The sequence below is a fragment of the Arachis hypogaea genome, chromosome 16 (assembly GCF_003086295.3).
Source record: "Arachis hypogaea cultivar Tifrunner chromosome 16, arahy.Tifrunner.gnm2.J5K5, whole genome shotgun sequence".
In the NCBI taxonomy this organism is placed as follows: Eukaryota; Viridiplantae; Streptophyta; class Magnoliopsida; order Fabales; family Fabaceae; genus Arachis; species Arachis hypogaea.
The window spans coordinates 27,384,287-27,405,224 of NC_092051.1; the positions used below are offsets into that span (position 1 = coordinate 27,384,287).

General features: G+C 33.9%; 1 protein-coding gene and 1 long non-coding RNA gene across 3 annotated transcripts; one reads left to right on the forward strand and one right to left on the reverse strand.

The window, feature by feature from the left end:
• The first annotated feature begins 893 nt into the window (after positions 1-893).
• Positions 894-6,307, forward strand: LOC112759007 (uncharacterized). The gene is made up of 14 exons (XM_025807810.3): positions 894-1,125; positions 1,219-1,530; positions 2,060-2,234; positions 2,360-2,443; positions 2,532-2,773; positions 3,085-3,298; positions 3,616-3,695; positions 4,022-4,106; positions 4,251-4,382; positions 4,475-4,588; positions 4,690-4,740; positions 4,855-4,939; positions 5,171-5,227; positions 5,351-6,307. Exons 2-14 carry the CDS (start codon positions 1,310-1,312, stop codon positions 5,437-5,439), a joined length of 1,629 nt encoding a protein of 542 aa, XP_025663595.1. The 5' UTR covers positions 894-1,125; positions 1,219-1,309; the 3' UTR covers positions 5,440-6,307.
• Positions 6,308-16,348: 10,041 nt separating this feature from the next.
• Positions 16,349-19,640, reverse strand: LOC112758734 (uncharacterized). Of its 2 annotated transcripts, none has more exons than XR_011874134.1 (3): positions 19,389-19,618; positions 18,815-18,930; positions 16,349-16,521 (listed from the first exon to the last, which is right to left on the reverse strand). It is a non-coding gene; the product is annotated as an uncharacterized lncRNA (long non-coding RNA). The 2 variants fall into 2 exon arrangements; XR_003179806.3 differs by lacking the exon at positions 16,349-16,521 and adding an exon at positions 17,998-18,303 and having other exon boundaries at positions 19,389-19,640.
• Positions 19,641-20,938: the final 1,298 nt, after the last annotated feature.

Consider the following 20,938-nt stretch of genomic DNA (forward strand, 5'->3'; position numbering starts at 1 on the left):
TTCAAAGACAAAAAATATACTTTACCCTTTAACTACAAATGATACAGTTAAAAAATTTCGATATCAAAATTAAAATTTTTTATATCACAGTAAAAAAAATTTGGTGTTATTTTTTCTAATAAATTCTGCCAAATTCAAAATTCTCCTTCCTCTTTTTTTTTTCTTCGTCATAATTATCATTATCATTTTTTTTTGCATTCTCATATTTTTTGTTTCATCCTTTTAATAAGAACTTATGTCACGGTTAAGAAATTTTGGTGTCAAAATTAAGAAACTTCTTGCATAATGGTAAAAAATTTTCAGTGTTATTTTTTAATAAATTTTGCATAATTCAAAATTCATCTTTCTCTTTTTTTTACCGTCATCATTTTCTTTTTCTTTTTTTGTTCATCTTCTCCTCCTTGTTTTATATTCTCATAATTTTTTTTATTTTATCTTCTTAACAAAAGAATGATAATGTCACGATGATGAAAAATACATAAAAAAAAAAAGAAAATGCGTGATTCATAAATTTATTGTGTGAGGTTTTTTATTAAATTTGATCAACTTGATTAAATTTAATTAATAAAAATATTTAATTGATAAAAATATTTAAATGTGCAGTGAAATCGTTAATTAAATTCATGTTATAATATATGAGATATTTAGACATGATATCTCTTTTTCCTAGTGAATTTAATACGACAAAATTGACAAAGTCAAAAGAAACCACATAATGGAGGGAAAACTCATATTAGAGAACACAAGGCAGAACATATAAGAAATCAAGAATGTATATGATAAATTATAAGAATTTCTCAGAGTCATATGCTATACTAAAATTATAAAATGTCCCCTTTAATTTTCAATTTAATTAATTAATTAATTAATAAAAAAAAGAGAGAGAAAAATAAGGGGTTGGAAAACATATATAAATTTGGAGTTGTATCTCCTTCGTTCTTCCCTTCACTCCCAACTATTAATTACATGGCATTCCGAATTCTCTGCTTATTCCTACAAAAATCAAACGCATTATTTCTTCCCTCATTCATATTCATATAAATCATCTTTTTCTTTCAATCCAATTCTCTTTTGCGGTTTTTGGCTTCTCATATGCTCTGAAACCACGATTTTGACGTAGAACATGTAAATATCCCTCATTGTTTATATATGAATTGATGATTGATACAATGTTCAATACAGAAAATCATTTGCATGATCTGTGCTCGTATTTTGTAGATTGATTGCAATTTTGGTTGAAAACGATGAATTCTTGTTGATTGCAATTGAGGCGCTGTTGGAGGTTGTGGAAAACAAATAGAAAGAAGCAATGGATTCTGCAAGAAGTTGGCTTCACAAATTTCAGCCACGAGAGAAAGGGAAGAGCGCTAGCAGAAGGAAAGAAGGTGATGGAGAAGAGGATAATAATGGTGCTCCCATGGATGAAGCAGCTCTTTCAAATGTCACAAAGCAGAAGGTTGCAGCAGCTAAACAGTATATTGAGAATCATTACAAAGAGCAAATGAAGAGCCTTCAGGAAAGGAAGGAGCGGTATATATTTATATATATATGCTTTTTTTTTCAATCTTATCCATGTTTTAATTAATATCATGTGTGTTTGGATGTGAGACTCTTTGTTCTATAAGGATTGTGGAAAGTTGGAAGATTTTAATTCCTAAGAATTTTAAAACTAGTACCTCAATGACTCTAGTAGGAACCAAAGTAGTTAGAATTTAGTGAGTTCTAGCTTCTAGGTACTAATTAGCTCTTAAGCTTGAATACTCCTAAATGGTTGCTGTGACTTTTGTTGTTAACTTACTAAAGTTTTGGCATTTATTAGGCAAAGGTAGTGATATAATTAGAATCAAGTATCAATGGATTTTTGAGTTACTGTTAGGAGTTTATATTGTAATTTTCCTTTGAGGTACAATCCAATATCACCTTGGTGATAATTACTATTTCCCTCCTTGCTTGGCTAAAGAATGTAGAAATTATTATTATATGTACATGATGTTGATTTTCATTATCCTAGTTGCATTGGAAACTTTTTTAAAATTTTCTAATACTTCATTGGTGACAGTCGAACCATCTTGGAAAAGAAGTTAGCTGATGCTGATGTGTCTGAGGAGGATCAAAACAACCTACTTAAATTTCTAGAGAAAAAAGAAACTGAATATATGCGCCTTCAGAGGCATAAGATGGGAGTTGATGATTTCGAGTTATTGACCATGATTGGCAAAGGTGCATTTGGAGAGGTATCTATGAGCTTATTATAAGTAATTGACATGCTCAACTATCCCATCTTCTTCCTATTCATATTATATACATGCCCCTGCCCTCCAACAATTATGATTTCTTCTGAAGTTTGAAAATGTTGCAGGTTAGAGTATGTAGAGAAAAGACAACAGGTCATGTATATGCAATGAAAAAATTAAAGAAAGCAGAGATGCTTCGTAGAGGCCAGGTTTTCAGATATTTTCTTCTACAAAAGAATAGCTTTTATGCATTCGAAGTTGTCATTATTTTTCCATAATGTATCTCAATCTTTGTAGGTAGAACATGTTAGAGCTGAGAGAAATCTCCTTGCCGAGGTTGACAGCAATTGCATAGTCAAACTTTATTGTTCTTTTCAAGATGAGGATCATCTGTATCTTATTATGGAGTACCTACCTGGTGGGGATATGATGACTCTACTTATGAGAAAGGACATCTTGACTGAAGATGAAACCCGTTTTTATATAGGAGAAACCGTTCTGGCTATTGAGTCTATACATAAACACAATTACATACATAGGTATCTACAGAACTGTCCATTTACTTGATATTAGCATAGTATACTCTGTTATGCTAAATAAAACTATTCTATGTAGGCTTAGAGTTGAATGAAAAGTAGTATAAAAAAATAGATTAATTATGAAATTCATTGGTAGAGATAAGTCATTTAATGATTGCATTCCATATAGTTTTGAGTATAATCCATGAATAAAAGTTGTTTGATGTACGCAAAAAGGGGATTTGCTTACATTTGTAACCATAGTTTTTTAGTAGTTGTTTGAAACCAAAACAAACTTGATCAATATAAATTTTCAAAACTTTATGTTGCAGGGACATTAAGCCTGATAATTTATTGCTCGATAGATTCGGACATGTGAGGCTGTCAGATTTTGGACTTTGTAAACCATTAGACTGTAGTACACTTGAAGAAGCAGATCTTTCTGTAGGTCAAAATCTTCAGGGATCTGCACAAAATGATGGCACAACTCCAAAACGCACACAACAAGAACAGTTGGAACACTGGCAGCAAAACAGAAGGACTCTTGTAAGTTCATTAGTATTGTGTGTTTCTTTGTCGTTTAGTATGACAGTGTGTACAATTGAGCACTGTTATACATTTTGCCTTTATAATGCAAGAGAAGGAGCCATGAATATTTGGTAGTAGTTGGATAAAGATTATGGGTGGTTGAAGTATTAAAATTCTTTTTATCATCTTTTTCCACTTAAATCTAGCAATCAGTTTCTAGTGAACTTTTTAGTTTAGAAGTACTTTTCTGGTGCAAATTATAATTCTAACTATGGTATTTTCTTTTCCATCTGACGAAAACATGAAATACTTTTTGTGCCTTTATCCCTATACAGGCCTATTCTACTGTTGGTACACCTGATTATATTGCTCCAGAAGTCTTATTGAAAAAGGGTTATGGGATGGAATGTGATTGGTGAGTTTAATAATGTGAATTTCCATTAAAATTGGTTTTAGTTTTCTTTTGCTTCATCAGTCCTAGGTGAATACTTTGTTACTTCTTTTTTTCCCTTGTGTCTTTAATTTAAGTATTAAGAAAGTGAGCCTTAGAACAATAGTAAGATTGCTACCTAGTAATCTGAAGGCTATTAATTTCACAAACTCCAAAATAACGTGCTGCCTTTTCATTAAAATACTTTGCAAGCGTAATGATTTTCGTTCATTTATAGAAAATACTTGTAAGTTAAATACTTCTAAGTTGCACATTTTATCCTGATATGATGATTGTTATCAAATTCCCAGGTGGTCACTTGGAGCCATTATGTATGAAATGTTGGTGGGATATCCACCTTTTTATTCTGATGATCCAATGTCAACATGTAGGAAGGTAATATTTATTATCAAAATTTTTACTGATTGTATATTTTCGAATATTATTTCGATTTGCTCTAATTTTTTTAAACATGGATCCATTAGTTGATTGTAAACATAGGAGTTCATAGGTTTAACCATAGTTTACTATTTTATGCAGATAGTAAACTGGAAATCTCACTTGAAATTTCCAGAAGAAGCAAGACTATCTCCAGAGGCTAAAGATCTTATTAGTAAGCTTTTGTGTAACGTCCCTCAGAGGCTAGGATCAAATGGCGCAGATGAAATAAAGGTGTTGTATGGTGTGTCCTTTTCTATATTCTGAGATTTATTATATAGAAATTTGAATATAGAGGTCACCGTTTTCATGTTTTCCTTCTATAGGCTCATCCATTTTTTAATGGTGTTGTTTGGGACAAGTTGTATCAAATGGAAGCTGCATTTATTCCTGAAGTCAATGATGAGTTAGATACTCAAAATTTTGAAAAGTTTGAAGAGGTATTTGAGTCTTTTAGTTTCATGTATATTTTATGTAGCTACATATCCAAGGTCATTTCATCTTTGATATATTTCCTCATTTTACTATTTGGCATCAACAGTCAGATAACCATGTTCTGAAATCAGCATCAAGATCTGGTCCATGGAGAAAGGTAACCTTATATGTTTATTTATTAATGAGAATTATCTTTACTAAGTTCTCTTCACAATTGTGATATACTGATATTGCTTATAAATGTGCAATAATTAATAATATTATGTCACAGATGCTTTCATCTAAGGACATGAATTTTGTGGGATATACATACAAGAACTTTGAAATCGTCAATGACTATCAAGTTCCTGGAATGGGTACATTTCTTTTTTCTCCTCTTATGTTCAAAATTTGATCTATCACTTTTTTCTCCTTTCATATATCATTAGATAATATTACCTATCATTGTCATGTATGCATACAACTTTGTATCCAATTGTAAAAATTCAAAGGATGTAACACAAAAATAATCATAACAACTAAAAATGAACCCGTGAAGTAATAAATATTGTTCCTCTCAGTTAATTTTGCTTTTGGCTTTCTTATAGCTGAATTGAAGAAGAAAAGTTCCAGATCAAAGAAGCCATCCATCAAGTCACTCTTCGGTATGCTATACTTCTTTCTTTGCATTGCTTTATATCCAAACATGTAGTTTATATTGTCCATTATACAACATATAATTTTGCTTCTTGTTTATAACACTAACTCTTTCCACTTCATCTTCATAGATGTTGATCCTGAGGGATCAGAGTTGTCTGAGGCTGTAGATGCATCTGCAACCAACCAATCAGAGGAATCCCATAACAAGAATGAATGAATATGATGATCTACTTACCATGCCCATGTGTTAGTATTATATATCATTCTTGGCTAAATTGATTACTTGCATTGGTGGCTTTTGAGGAGAGGCATGGAGAAATTGTTGTCAAGTTGGTTTGGACAATTCTTGAAAAGCTTTGTTAGTCACACCACTCCCCATATTGGATTATTTTAGGTTTAATTACTCTATTGGTCCCTATAGTTTTACTAAATTTTTAGTTAGGTTCCTATACATTTTTACCTTTCAATTGGATCTCTACACTGCTTTTAATTTTGTAATTACGTCATTTTTATGTTAAAAATGTTAAAATTAACATAATATTTTTACCAAAATACATGTATTCCAAGATATAATTAAGTTTTTAATTATAAATACCTTCACTTTGTGAAGAAATATTCAGTTAACTCTAATATTTTTTACACTAGGAAGGACATAATTACAAAATTAAAACAGTGTAGAAACTCAATTGAAAGGAAAAAAGGTATAAGGACCTAATTAAAAATTTGGTGAAACTATAGAGACTAACAGAATAATTAAACCATTATTTCTCTCTATTTTGTTGTCAAATATTCATGCTACCCTTTATATAATATAAGTAGATAGAAATAACATGTGTTGTATATTTGGTGTTGTTCTTTTTTTTATTCATTTATTTATTTATTTTAAGTTATAGCAAAGCATTTGTTGGCTTGGTGGATAACTTTGTAGATGTGGAAGTTAGCTTTATCTATAATGAAGGGCTAGTTTTATTTTTTATTTTTGGACTGGATAATGAAAGGCTAGTTTACATTTACCAAATTTGAGCTATGTAAATTAAAATTAATGAATATAGATAGTTTGTGATTGATGGTAATTTGTTTTCTTATTTATTGTTGCATGTATGCCTAACAAGAAAAATGTTGAGTACCGTTGGATTTACCATAAAAAAAAAAAAACGAATAAAATCTGACGATAATTTAATTACCGTAAAAAACAAACAAACGGTATAAATCTCATTGGTAAATATTTACCGTCAGAATTTTTTCGGATGTTGCAATAGATTATCTGCTCGGAAAAGCAATTAATTACTGGTGGATTCTTCCGACGGTATTGTTGGTACCAAAAATGTTATTTCACGGACTATTACCGTCGGATTATTCCTATGGTGATTCTGACTATAATGTCAATTTTTTTTAAATTTGAAATAAATAGTCAATTTTAACTTTAAATTTAAATTTTTTCACACAATTAGTGGTTCATTCATAAATAATGAAAAATTTTTATTTAAAATAAATAATACAATGTTCAAATAAATTAAAAGTCAAGTGTATCAATAAATACAATGAAACAATAAAACGAAAAACTAATAACTACAGATCTAGGTAGTCGTCGTCGTCGTCGGTCCCGTGGTCCTGAGTCGGCAGCGCAGAAGGCGGTAATGTTCGTATGCCGTGCTGCCACCAGCAACGTCGATGCCAGCGGCGTGCATCTAGGCCTGGTACACCTATATCTGAGCCTTCATACGCTACATCCGCTCCAGCGACTCCCTCCACTCCAACCTGAGCTCATCCGTAGATGTCACGAGGTTGAGGATCTTCTAATACTTCTCCCAATAATCATTAAGCTCCTGAGCCGGTTGTTGAAGGTTGCGTTGGAGCTCCTGCACCTGCAACCTCATTCCTCGGGCTCGACGGCTCGACTAGTGGTGGAGCCTGATGACGGCCTCAATATGAATGTGCGGAGGCTACTAGCGAAGAACGACCCCATCCTATATACGCGGTTCTTGTACGGCACTGAGGCGGTCTCACGCCAAACCGCATCGGGATCGATGACTGCAGCTCCAAGCGGCGGCGTCCTCCCCACCTTGCTGAAATTGTTGAGTCGTGGCCTCTAATATATGTGTATAGGACTCATGTGTAATTAACACAAGTTATTGTGATTAGTACGCCGACAGATATACAGTTAATCTCTAATAATTTTATAGCAGAAGATAATTAAATGTATGTTTACTCACATAATGGTTGAGACCACTGATAAGCAAATGTCTCTTTTTTCTTCTTCAGCGTGTGGGTGTACTTGAATGTCTCCGCTAACGTCGCTTCGCGATCCAGCGACTTTGGTTGCACATGTTGCATTGAAACAATATGATTAGGATGCCGAGTATTGATATGCAAAAGAATATAACTACGTTATTAACAAAATTAAAGTCACTTTACAGATCAGCATGACCATCTTCATGAAGGTCATTGAGCTGCCAGTATACCTGGATGACCTGACCGAGGCTCTGTTAGTTCTATTGGTGGGACGCCGATGTCGGAATCCCTCATCGATCTCCCAATGAACAAACAAAGCCTTCTTTATGTCCGGTCGAAGCCACTGCCTCCAGTGGTCCCGCCCCTGACGAACATCATCCAGCATCTGCTGGAGCCGCCAACTCATTCTATTGTCGAATATCTTCCTGATGGTAAGGTTGTACTCAGCATCTCACCTAAAGTGCAGCTGCAACAAAGAAACTTTAAAATTATTTAAACAAGATAGAAGATATTCTAGCTAAAAAGGTTTGTACATAAAAAAAAAAAAATAATTACCGCCCATTTCTGAAACCATCGCTCCCTGGTCTCAGCGGAATCTTCGTGTAGCTGGGCCAAGGATGGTCGTACATCAACTTGATGACATTGGTCATCTCCTGAGTACACGCGTTATTGTTCGGCACAAACCTAACAACCCACAAACAAGAATCAACCTAAATTCACTAGACAGGAATCAATTAGCAGGAACTTTTATCAGTAAAGTTAATCATAATCATTGAAACTTAAAGCCTTGCCAGCCAACCAAATCAACTTAAATCCACTAAAAAAAGAATCTATTTTTAGGAACTTCCAGCAACAACCATAATCATTTAAACATGAAACACTAAATAGGCAACCAAATCAACCTAAATCCACTAGACAGAAATCAATTATCAGGATCTTTCAGTAACAAAATTAACCATAATCATTGAAACTTAAAAACACTAACCAGCATTCAAACCTAAATCCGCTAAACTAGAATAAATTTTTAGACAATTTCAGCGATAACCATAAACAGAAAATATATGAGACTCAACTTGATACTTATCTCGTGCCGTCATCTGGCCAAATATTCAACCGTACAATGGGAGATGATGGTGGGGCATTTGCTACTGGCTCACTGCCGTGGCTGGACTCCGAGGCCATGGCATCTGTCGCTGGAGGCGGCGTCGATGTGGATGCAGGCTGCTAAGCAGTAGTAAGCGACGTCGTCACCGTAGGCAAAGGCACATAGTTGAAATTAGGGACCATGAAGAACGGATGATCCGCTAAACTTGCAACCTGTGGCGTCACCGGGGTGGTCAGAGTAGAGGGAGAGGAGCCAGAAGTCCTAGGGCTACCGGAAGAAACCCTTCCTCTACCTCGACCACGGCTACGACCATGACCAGCAGCCTAATTCATAATACCTCTACCTGTTGATATGTTTGTAAATATCAAATTATCAAACAATCTCAACAATGATTTTTCAGCAAAACAGTCATTAACGCAGCAATTAACACAATTAGACAATTCCAAACATTTCAACAATTCAAAACCTAATGTGTATTGAATCTAACCTAACTTAATCAACCTAAATCCACTAAGATTAGAAAACTAAACTAAACTATCTTTGAAACTGATTGAAAATTAAAATTGAAATTCTAATCAAACCTAAACTAAATTAAACTAAAATTAAACAAATCAAATTCCATACAGTAAAGTATATCAAACTTGCAATATTAGTTAAGAAATCTCAAACATTTAAAATTCAAAAACATCAGTCAATGAAAAAACAAATCAAATTCCATCAATGCAAATAGTCAAAACAAGAGGAGAAGAAGCAATAATTTTAAGAAATTGACCAAACTTTTCAATAAAAAGTATTTTGAGACATATTTACAAATATTTGGTATCAAAAGTCATAAACAACATAACTTAGCATTAACAAGTAATCTGTACAACATCAATTCACAAAATTCAACATCAATGACACAAAAAAAGTCAGCAGTGTTGATCGTAATTCATTAGACAGCAGTCTAGTTAATTTAAAAGAGAAAAATAACAAAATAATATTTAACACAATGAATGAACACAATCAAACAATTAACTAAATAAACTCAGCAACAATTTCTCCATTAATTGAATCAGCAAACTCAGAATAGTTCCAGACACTTTCAACAATAATTCAGAACCTATAAATCTAAACTAAACTATCCTAACCACCAAAATCTACTAAAATAGAAAATTAAACTAACTAAACTAATTAAACCAATCTAATGAACTAAAACTAACAGGATTTGAAAAAAAATTCCAAAAAAAGAACTTTGAATGTAGCGTGCAGAAAGCAACAAAGAAGGATAGAAGAAGGCGACGGCACCGGGTTGTTGTTGGCGCTAGAGGTAGTGATCGTGAGCCGTCGGAGCAGGGAGCTGCAGGCTCTGGGCTAAGAAGGGCGAAAGGAAAAGGAAGAAAGGACCGCGGCGGCACTGAGAAGGAGTGGAAGAAGGAGAAGAAGGAGGCGTCGGCGGCGGCGGTTGATGGTGACAGAGAGGGGATGGCGATAACAGTGGTCTCGGCAGCGGCGGCTGGAACGCAAGAGAGAGAGGGATGATGGTGGTGGTAATGAAGGTTCAAATGAGGGAGAAGGGGTTTGTGATTTGAATTTACACCACCTTCCGATGGTAAATTATTGCGGGTCACCAAAATGTATCGTTTTACTAAATTGAGTTATCGTCAGATTAAATCCGATGATAAAGGACGTGCCAATTTAATTTATTTTTCCTCCAAAAGTTATTGGCAGATTTATCGTCGAAAAATAGAATCTGCCGGTAAATGAATTCGACATGGTTATCACTAGTAAATCCAATAGTAAATCTGTCATTATTCTATAATAATAAATCTGACGATACTCAATATTTTCCTTGTAGTGATGCAGAGCATTTTAACACTTCTTCCTTTATTAATTTTTGATATAATCATTTAGTCATTGATGATTAGTTAGTGTAGGAGATCTTAATACTTGCTTGACTATTTAATTTATGAAAAATCTTGGAAATCCTAATATATCTTCTTAATTATTTTTTAAATTAAAAAAATTTAAATTTTTTAAAATATTTTTAAAATAACGTATATAGTTAAACTTTTACTCATTTGAATATTAAAAAAATGAAGAAAAGCTCTTAACCGTTATTCTTAATTCATATATATATAGGGACGGATATTTGTCCCCTCCAACTTTTTTGAACAAAGTTAACAATTATAAAGATATAGAGTTATTATATATTATATAATTTTATTTGAAAAATAAAGTAAATAATTATTTTAGATAAATAATTAAATTATAAAACTAAAAAATAAGTAATAATTCTTAAATTGAAAAAAAATATTATTACCAATCACTTTTTGATTAAATAAATTTTCAATTCTTTAAACATTTAAATTTTTTTATTTTTTTAAATATTTCTTCTCTTAATTTTTCACCTATTATCATATAAAATACTTTAATATTTATAATAACTAAAAAAATATTTATATATTATAGTACATAATGAAAGTAAATTATTTTAAAATTTATTTATTTTTCTCATGATATTATATTAAGGGGTAAGTACGATTTTGGTCCCTAAACCAGAATCGAATTCGTCCCTCTTCTAATTTTGGGTTTAAAATCGTCCTTAACGTTTTTTTCGTATTAAAATCGTCCTTTTTATTTTTTTTTTGACAAAAATGCCCTCCCCTTTCCCCTCTCCCTCCACCCCCACCCCCACCCCGTCTCCCCTTCCCCCACCCCCACCATCATCCTGCGTCCCCTTCCCCCCACCCCCACCACCACCCCGCGTCCCCTTTCCCCACACCTCCACCCCCACCAGTCACCCCTTCCCCCCACTCCCAGTCACCCCTTCCCCCCACCTCCAACCCTACCCCGCCTCCCCTTTCTCCCCCACCACCACCACACCGCGTCCTCCCCTTCCCCCAACACAACCACCACCACCACCACTACCAACACAACAACAAATAACAAACAGAGATCAATGAAAATCAACAACTCAAAACCAACAATGATTCAACAAATCAAAGATTCAACAGAGGAGGAGGAGCAGAAGAGGAGGAGGTCACGGCGGCAAGGGCTAGGAGGAGCAGATGCGGCGAGGAGGGCGAGGCGCGAGGGCACGGCGGCGGTTCACGAACGCGGCGAAGATGAGAGGAGGAGGAGGCAGAGGCGGCGACGCGCGCGAGGCGCGAAGGCGGCGAGGCGGGCGAGGCTCGCGAGGCGGGCGAGGCTCGCGAGGCGGCGGCGGTCACCCTCCCCCCTTTCCCCTTCCCCTTCCCCCTCCCCCTCTCCCCTTCCCCCACCCCCGCGTCCTTTCCCCCTTCATCGTCATCATCATCAAAGTTCTGGAGGAGGCGGCGGCAACGACGGAGGCTCCCCGGCGCCGTCCCCCTCCCCTCCCCCTTCGTATACCCTTTTCTTCTCCCACCCCCTCAACGCGTTTTTATGCGTTTTCTTTTTTTTTTTAATTTTATAATTTTTATTATTAAAATAGGAATAGGGGTAGTTTAGGAATAAAACAAAAAATTTTATTAAAAAGGACGATTTTAATACGAAAAAAACGTTAAGGACGATTTTAAACCCAAAATTAGAAGAGGGACGAATTCGATTCTGGCACTAAACTTTAGGGACCAAAATCGTACTTACCCCTTATATTAATAACATACATATTAAATAAATTCATTAAAACAATTATATTTTAGATATTTTATTCATGAATATATTTTAAATGCATATAACAAAATTATTAGAACAACTTATTTATATTATTTAATAGTATATTTTTTTATGATATGAAAAATAAAAATATAATTTATTATCACAAAAATACTCAACAAAGTATGCTAATAAAAAATAAATAATTTTTATATTTTATTGAATCTAAAATAAAAAAAATTATAAAAACTAAAATAAATTTTTTATATAACAAATACTTATTAATATTTTTTAATAAAAAAATATTAATTATGATTATATATTAATGAATATATAATATTATATTTAATTATATAATATTTTAATTTTCAATCCTTTTTCTACCAAATTTCTGGATATATATATATATATATATATATGCTATTTTTATTGTCAATACAAATTTAATACGCTTTTATTCTTCGTTGCACATGTCATCACTTTAGTAATATATCTACCTTAATTAAATTTGTATAAAAATTAAATCCTTAGAAATTACTCATCCTTCTAATGGATCTTCTTAAACATTCTCTTAATTACTAAATAAATTTATTTTGTTTTTAAAACTCCAACATGTTTAAAGAAAATCAAAATGTTTTATTTATTTAATATTTAAAAGGAATTTTTTTAGACAAAAAAAGCTATATTATTATTACTTTTTTTCCTTTCATCCAAGTTGTTTCAACTTTCAAGTTACAATTACGTATGCACCTCCAAAAAGTAATAGACATATACACCGACCACATCCTTTTACTCTTACTTATATAAACCTGATTTGTCTTCAGTAGCAGCACTAATAAGACCAATTTCATTTCATTTGATTTAGTAACTATTTTTATTTTGAAAACTTTTGTACACGTGAACAAACTTAAAAATCTAATAAAAAAATATTATTTGTATATTAAAATTAGTTACTAAAATCAATCACTAATATATCTTAATATAAATACATATATAATTTAATTTATTTTTAATATATATTTATATTTTAATATTTTATATTAATAATTAATTTTGGTGACTGATTTTAATATCTATATAACAATGGTATAGAAGAGAATTCTTATCCAAAGTGGTATTTTGTAGTTTTTTTGAATTTTCTTTTTTTTTTTTTCAAAAATGTCATTTTAAGGGTCCCACTTCTTAGTTCATCTTCCTTGTCTTTTCTTTCTTCGTTTATGTTGTCTCTTTGTTCTCTTTTTGTCTCTCTCTCGTTAAAACCCTATTCATCTCCTCCAACTTCCTCAAATTGAGATTCTTTCTCTCTTTAATTTCTCTTCTTTCGTATCACTTTTGCCACCTTTGCCATCGTTCGCTTGCTTTCTTTCTTCTTCTCTTTCTTTCGTTTTTACCCTATTCCTTTCTTTCTCTTCCTTTAGGAAACCCTCATTTTGATTCCCCCTTTTTTTTTTTTGGAATTTTAACGCATCTCCTGTAATGTGAATCATGAAATGCTCTCCAGGGATTATGATGGAAATCTGTGGAGTTGTAGAGAGGCGCTGAGGAGGAACGATCGATTTTCGTGATGAGATCCTACAACGGATTTCATCAGAAGAACCTTTTGATTTTCTAGCTGAGGAGGAACGATCGATTGTCGTGATGAGATCTAGCAACAGATTTCATCGGAAGAACCTTTTCATTTTCTATTCCATCAGCTCCAGTTTTCGTGTGTCCGCGCAATGGAGCTGTACGACCGGTCCAGCGAGGGTTTCTGATTTGATCAGTCTTCAGAGTGGATCGAAATTTGCCTCGAAGGTATGATATTGTGTTAGATTTGATATAATGCCTCAATCACTCTGTTTTTTTCCTTTTTTGTTCATAAAATACGAAATGAAAATCGTTTCCCTTTTTTCCCAATGTTTGTGGCTTTCTGTGATTGTGATTTGTTTTATAGTTCGTCTGATTTTTAAGTTTGTGAAGGGGTTTTTGTTGTGTTATTTTTTTCTTGGTGTGATTATCATTTCTTCTTAGTGTAGTTTGATTTGATATTGGCTATGATCAGTGTGATAGTGTTGAGCTTATTGAACTAAAAGTTTATTTGAAAGAGGGATTTTATTTTGAATCACTATTTTTTATAATCACTATTTTATATCACTATGTTTTATACCCCTGATTTTTTTGTATTATGAAAATCTCAGAAATTGAAAAAAATTCCACACTAGCCAGAACGAGGGAGAATCGGTATCACAGAATGATCTTTTATTGCTCTTCAAAGAGAAGGTACTATAGTACACTGTTTCTACTATACTGTTTTTTGCTTGGATGTTGCATTGATATATGAGTCTTGTTGCTGCAGTGTTTCCAAGTGGAAGCATTGCTTTTCTCCCAATCTTCATTATTATAGAATTTTGCATAAAGTTCGCTACTAATTATTGATCATATTGTGGATATATAGAGTATAGGCTGATAGAGTTATTGGAAGTGATTTTTAAATAGATTTTGGTTGCCTGTTAATTGAAGGGAAACAAATGTATGTTCCTTTAATCGTAGTCAGATATTTACTTTGCATTGATTTTTCAAGAAACCAGAAAACATTGTTGTTGATATGCTTCCTGTTCATCCAATTAGACCTAACATGAAATATTTGAATTCTGTTGATCAATATACCTGCTACCCAACAGTTTGTAGATGGAAAAAATTGGCCACTGTATATGTCTTTGCTTTGATGGAGAATGTACGAAAATTTTCTGATACAAGACTTCTCCGAGCTAGACTCTACCTAGCTGGAAAGTTCTCTCATTATGATACAGATAGTGTAAAATCATCTCCAAGGCTATTTAACATGTGTTCTCATATATGCGACTCAGAGGGACAATTGTATTTTATGAAGGTAACTTGATGTATCATCTGTTTTATTCTTGCCTGAAGCATGAAAGTTTCCTTTATAGATTTTGTTCCTATGTGATAAATGAGATTGCCTCTCAATTATGATTTTGAATACTTTTCAAAATTTACTTCCTCTGAATTTTTGTTAGTATATTTTTTATTATTTATTATTTTATATCAGTAAAATATTTTGTATCCCTTATTATGTTGATTGGTGGATTGAGACTTTGAATAATGATAAGATAAGAAAAAGCAGATGAAGGTCAATGTTATTAGCTTGCCACTGTTCATCATGTATAGTGTTGTTATGCTAATGTATATATTTTGGTGCTTTTGTTTTTGGTTGTGATTGAGCTGTCTCGTGGACGAAGAGATCTACTGCACCACCTACAACCTTGCTCATCTTCTCAGAGAATCTCCCTTTTGGCCGTCCTACTTTCTCTCATGTCTCTGTCATTTGCTTTGGTCTAAATCGTCGTGGTGGTAGTGCTGTCTCTAATGGTGAAGGTGATGTGTTTTTCATGTGTTCATTGATTTTGTTTCAAATAAATATTAATTTACTTTTTTGTAACTGTGATGTATTAGGAAAAAAATTGCAAATCTTTTGTTTGTGAAAAGATAAATTGAAACCTTATTTTCCATGATTCTCTATGTATTTGTGAGTATTTTTTTGTGTGTTTTATAGTATTTATTTTTTAATTGAGATACCTGTATATATTTTATTCGGCTGGGTGATACTAATACTGATAATAGTATTAGTAAACCATTGGAAGTTGCCCGTGATTATGTTGTTTTGGCGTAAGTTTATTGTAATTTTAGATAAAAATTGTGTATTTTTAGGTAGATTATTGATATTTACAGTTGTTGGTTACAGACATTGTGTATTGGTTAAGTAGCTTACTGTAATACCTTACTATACAGAGTTTTATGCTTAAGTCGTAGAACAGAGGTAGTGTGGTGTTACAAACCTCTATACAGTAAAATATATATAGGTAATAGTGGAAAAGACAATATACTAGGAGCCTTGAACAAACGGGTAGACAAGAATCGCAAAATGAAAAGCGTAACGCTCAAGAGAAAAGATTACTTGCATGCTAAAGAACCTAAAAGGTATTGATAAAGACAAACCAAGAGAAAAGGAAAGCCAAGAACACAGCATAACTAGCTCCTGACTCAGCCTGCGAAGCTAAGGCTGGCCGGAGGATATATATATATATATATATATATATATATATATATATATATATATATATATATATATATATATATATATATACGTACATAAGTATCCCAAAATACATCAAAATACCAAAATAAACTCTTATCTCTCCCTCAACCTCTATGAGGAGTAGCATACACAAGTTACTTGGAGAGCAAGCTAAACACATATATACATATATATAAACAGAAACCCATAATACACCCAGGAACTACTTCGCTTCAAGGATCTAGACGCCTAGCGAGGAGCCTCTCGACCTGCATCTGAAAAATAACAAAACAGTATGGAATGAGAACCAGAGATTCTCATCATGGTAAAAGTGCCATGCGTATAATAAATAAGGTCTTGAGAATGCCATAGGCAATCCTAGAACTCCGTTATTCAATTATCCAGCTTAATTACTAAACAGAAGCCATAAACAGGGGTAGGTAATCTAAATCTGCCTAACTTACTCAATTTCAGACCTAATATAACACCTAACCGTTTCACCTTTTCCTCCATCCCTCCATCATCCACAATGCAGCAGAGACAAACAACCAAACAAGTTCACGCACAAGTAATGAGCAGATAGTGCAAGTAGCAAGTATAACAGGTAGCAGGTGGTATATATATCAAGTAGGCAAACCCAAGAAATGCATAACAATCAAAATAAACAAATGCATATGATGCATGCCTGTCCTATGGCTGATGAGGCTCATCTGTCGGTTATCCAGCTAACCCGACAAGTCCGAAAATCTTAGACTGTCCCCCGTCGCGCATCCCCAAGAGCCTATGCATAGATTTCACATTCAACATCAAGTAATCACTCAATGGGGGCTATCCATACCCGGGAATTTATACGTGCCCAGTCACCCTTATGACGTAGGGTCAACAGAGTGTCGAGGTTCAACCTGGAACACGTGGTGGTGAGCCACGGGTTTTACCCAGGGAAACTCATATCTCATATATCATTATTCATAAGCCATTTCAATTTCATTATCAATACATCATCAATTATCAAGCCTTAGCGTTAAACTTCTTTAACATTCTTATTTTCTTCATAAAAGCCATCATTTACCTCTTACTTCACCCTCAAGTTATCTTATTTTCCTAGCTTCATTTATCTACTGGACCTAGTACCATCCTTTAAGTCTTAAAGGGGAGAAAATGGAGGTTTAGAAGTGGAAAATTGGTTTAAAACAGTCAAATCCAGTTTTTTTTTTTTTTTTTTTTTTTTTTTTTTTTTTTTTTGCAGTAGGCAGCAGCCACGGGTACGCGTAGGCAACGGGCACGCGTGAGTCATGCGTATGCGTACGCATAGGCCATGCGTACGTGTGGATGGGCGTTTTTCCAAAATTCTAGAAAGCTGCTTCAGACCTGTTTTAAATACCCTGTAACACAAATTTATATACCAAACTTCCAACGTCCATAACTTTCTCTACAAAATTTCATTTTTCAGAAAATTGATATCAATCAAAAGCTCATAAAATCATCTTTCATTTGCAGCAAATCACAACTCAATTCAAAATTTGAAGAGCAAATTATGGACTCTCGAAGTTCACCAAAAACCACTTTTTACCAAAACCAAGGTTGCGAGAACCGGACTGGTCAATAAACCGGTGAGGTCACTGGTTCAATGGTTCACTGGTTCGACCGGGGTTCAATCGGGGTTCAACCGGTTTAATTAAATATTAAATAAAATTATTAAAAAACTTAAAAATAATTTTAAATATATAAATTCAATAATTTCTAACTTAACAAAATTTAAAATTTCACATAATAATTTATTCATTACTTAATATTAGAGGTTCACAAACAACTTCAAACATCAAAGTTTAGGTCCATGTGGATGATCAAAGTTTGACACTTTGACTTGTGACTGATGAGCCATTATGAATGCTTTCATTATCTTTATGGGGTGGCATGGATTTTTTTAGAGGGTAGACAAGATGGGATGGCTTTTCTTTACTTGAAAAGAAAAATGACATGTGAATTATGAAAGAAATGGACCACATCTTCAAACCATTTTGGAGGGGACTTCTCTGCTTACTTGATCTCGTGGAAGGCTGCATGCAAATGCCATTTGCTTCAATATATAACACATGCTTTACATTTCTCCAATAAAGTTTATTTCGAATGAGTTCTACAAAAGCTTACCCCAGCCACTACCCTAGTAAGTTGTAGTTTATCTAAACACACACAAAGCTGATCTTAGAGATGTAAAATATATGTTGAAATTTTCAAATGTAATGATTATTATTGAGTATTTTCTATTTACAATTCTTAACTAATACCTTGGCAAAATCTTTACTAAAATACTTTCACAAGTAATAAGGTACTGTGTTTTGATTCTTAAACTGAACAAACTTGTAGCTTTGAAAAGCTTTATTTTTCAATGTAATGAAAAGAGTTCAAGTAATCATGTGAACCCTATGCCTTTGCCTATGGGACTATTCTATAGTTGTCTAACAACATATTTTGGTAAATGATCAGCATGTTCATGGAAGATATAGTTTAGCAATCAGAATCAACACAAGAGAAGAGTAGGACATCCATTCAAAGTATATATACACATACTTTTTCATTCAAAAATTCTTGGAGCCTTCGCTGGACGATTTGTATATCCTGTAAGCAGCAATGCACATTGTGAAGTTACCAATAACGGTCAGCGCCGCTTGAAGAGCCACCAATACCTGCAACTCATTACAGAACCCCTCATTCATTTTGTATGTTCAACCTATTTCAATAAATTCGAGAGCACAAGTGCACAACTCATTAATCCTAAAATTAGCAATAATTATAATATAATTGTGAATCATACAGAATTAGCATTTATATGATATTTATAGCATCAAATAACCCAATTCACTGATGAACAAATAACCTCAGCAAATAAATAAAAAACATTCAAAGAAAATCAAACTCATGAAGCAGCAAACAAAAATCAGAAGCAGCAAACAAAAATCATGAAGCAATCAAGACCCAATTCACTGATGAACAAATAACTTCAGCAAATAAATAAAAAAAATCAAAGAAAATCAAATTCATGAAGCAGCAAACAAAAATCAGAAGCAGCAAACAAAAATCATGAAGCAATCAAAAACAAATTCACTAATGAAGGCAAAATCGCAAACAAAATCAAACACAAAACCTCAGAAGGCGACGCTCGGCGAGGACGACAGAGGAGGCGGGCTCAGCGAGAAGCAGGACGCGGTGGTGGTTGCGGTGGTCAACGTCGTCGCTGCTGTGGATGGCTGGCTGCGGGATACGGTGGCGATGGCGATGGCGGTGGGCTTCACTGATGGCTGTGGGTGGCTGGGTGCTGGTGATTTCGAGCTTGGGTGATTTCGAGCTTGGCTGGGTGCTGGTGATTTCGAGCTCTGGAGAGTGGAAAGTGGAAACTGATTGCTATTAGGGCTTCCTTCCATTTACGCGTTTTCTCCTTTTTTTTTTTTTTTTTTTTTTTTTTTAAGCCAAAACGACGTCGTTTAGCATATTAGTTTTCAAACCAAAAATCGCTAAAAAACCGAACGGTTCTTCCGGTTCACCGGTTAACCGTTGGTTCGATCGGTTTTTTAACCGGTTTTTTGCCAGTCGGTTTTTTACGTTACCCGGACCGGCTAGGTGACCGGTTCCCAGTTTTTCCGGTTGAACCGGCCAGTCCGGTTTTCAGAACCATGACCAAAACACTTCCAAACCTCATTTTCACCACATTCATAAATCCTTACCTATAAAACCTGCATATTGCTAACATATCCAATCCCAACTCATCAACAACCACTTCAAGTTACCTTTAACCAATCCAATGAGCCATAACCACAAATTTGCCTTATATATATATATATATATATATATATATATATATATATATGAGCAACCCTTCACATATATTATTCCATTAATACATTTATCAACCTTTCACATACATTATTCCATTGGCAGATTTATCAACCCTACATATATTAATCCATCAACTCATATAACAACTCTTTATTAACAAACACCAACCATAATCCATTAATATATACCAACATCAATACAACCCATCATAAATAAATCCAAGAGCATACATACCATAACATCAACAAGCTCATAAATTCTAACTCATAAATTCTAATTTAAACTCAATCATATATTTATCCAACATCATCACAAGCCAACCATTTAATACATTTAACCTTTTCAACTTAACCTATGGCTTTCTAACCTACGTTTTCACAACACCTTAAATGTTAAACGCACGAAACCTAAACCATACCTTGGCCGATCACTTTATTGCAACCCAAGGCAGCCTCCCAAGCAAAACGCAGCCCCTCTTAGTGCAAATGAACCAGCCACACACCAAGCTTTGATCACCAATAAGCCTTCAAATACTCCCAATTCAATGCCAATGCATATATATCCACTTAATCTACACCTAATTCATATACATGTTCCAAATTCAGTTTTTCTATTATAAATGCAAGATTGAGCTAGAGTTAGGGTGTCCTTACCGTGCCCATATACTTAATAGCTCGAGCCTATTAAGCCCCGGATGCTAACTTGAACCTAAAACACAAAAATGGGGCAAGATTTCACTATAGGATTTCAATTTCACCAAAGAAAGAGGAGTAGAGATTCTGAATAAAAAATGAGGCTTACTAGTAAAATTGATCCACTAGAAAGGTAGATCTCGACGCGCTGGGCGCGTGGCCACGAATG

Excerpts from the sequence above, each read along its gene's own strand:
- LOC112759007 (XM_025807810.3), top strand. The coding sequence starts at position 1,310 with ATGGATTCTGCAAGAAGTTGGCTTCACAAATTTCAGCCACGAGAGAAA. Across the intron at positions 4,107-4,250 it reads CAATGTCAACATGTAGGAAG|ATAGTAAACTGGAAATCTCA; the intron begins GTAATATTTATT and ends TATTTTATGCAG. Across the intron at positions 4,383-4,474 it reads ATGGCGCAGATGAAATAAAG|GCTCATCCATTTTTTAATGG; the intron begins GTGTTGTATGGT and ends TTCCTTCTATAG.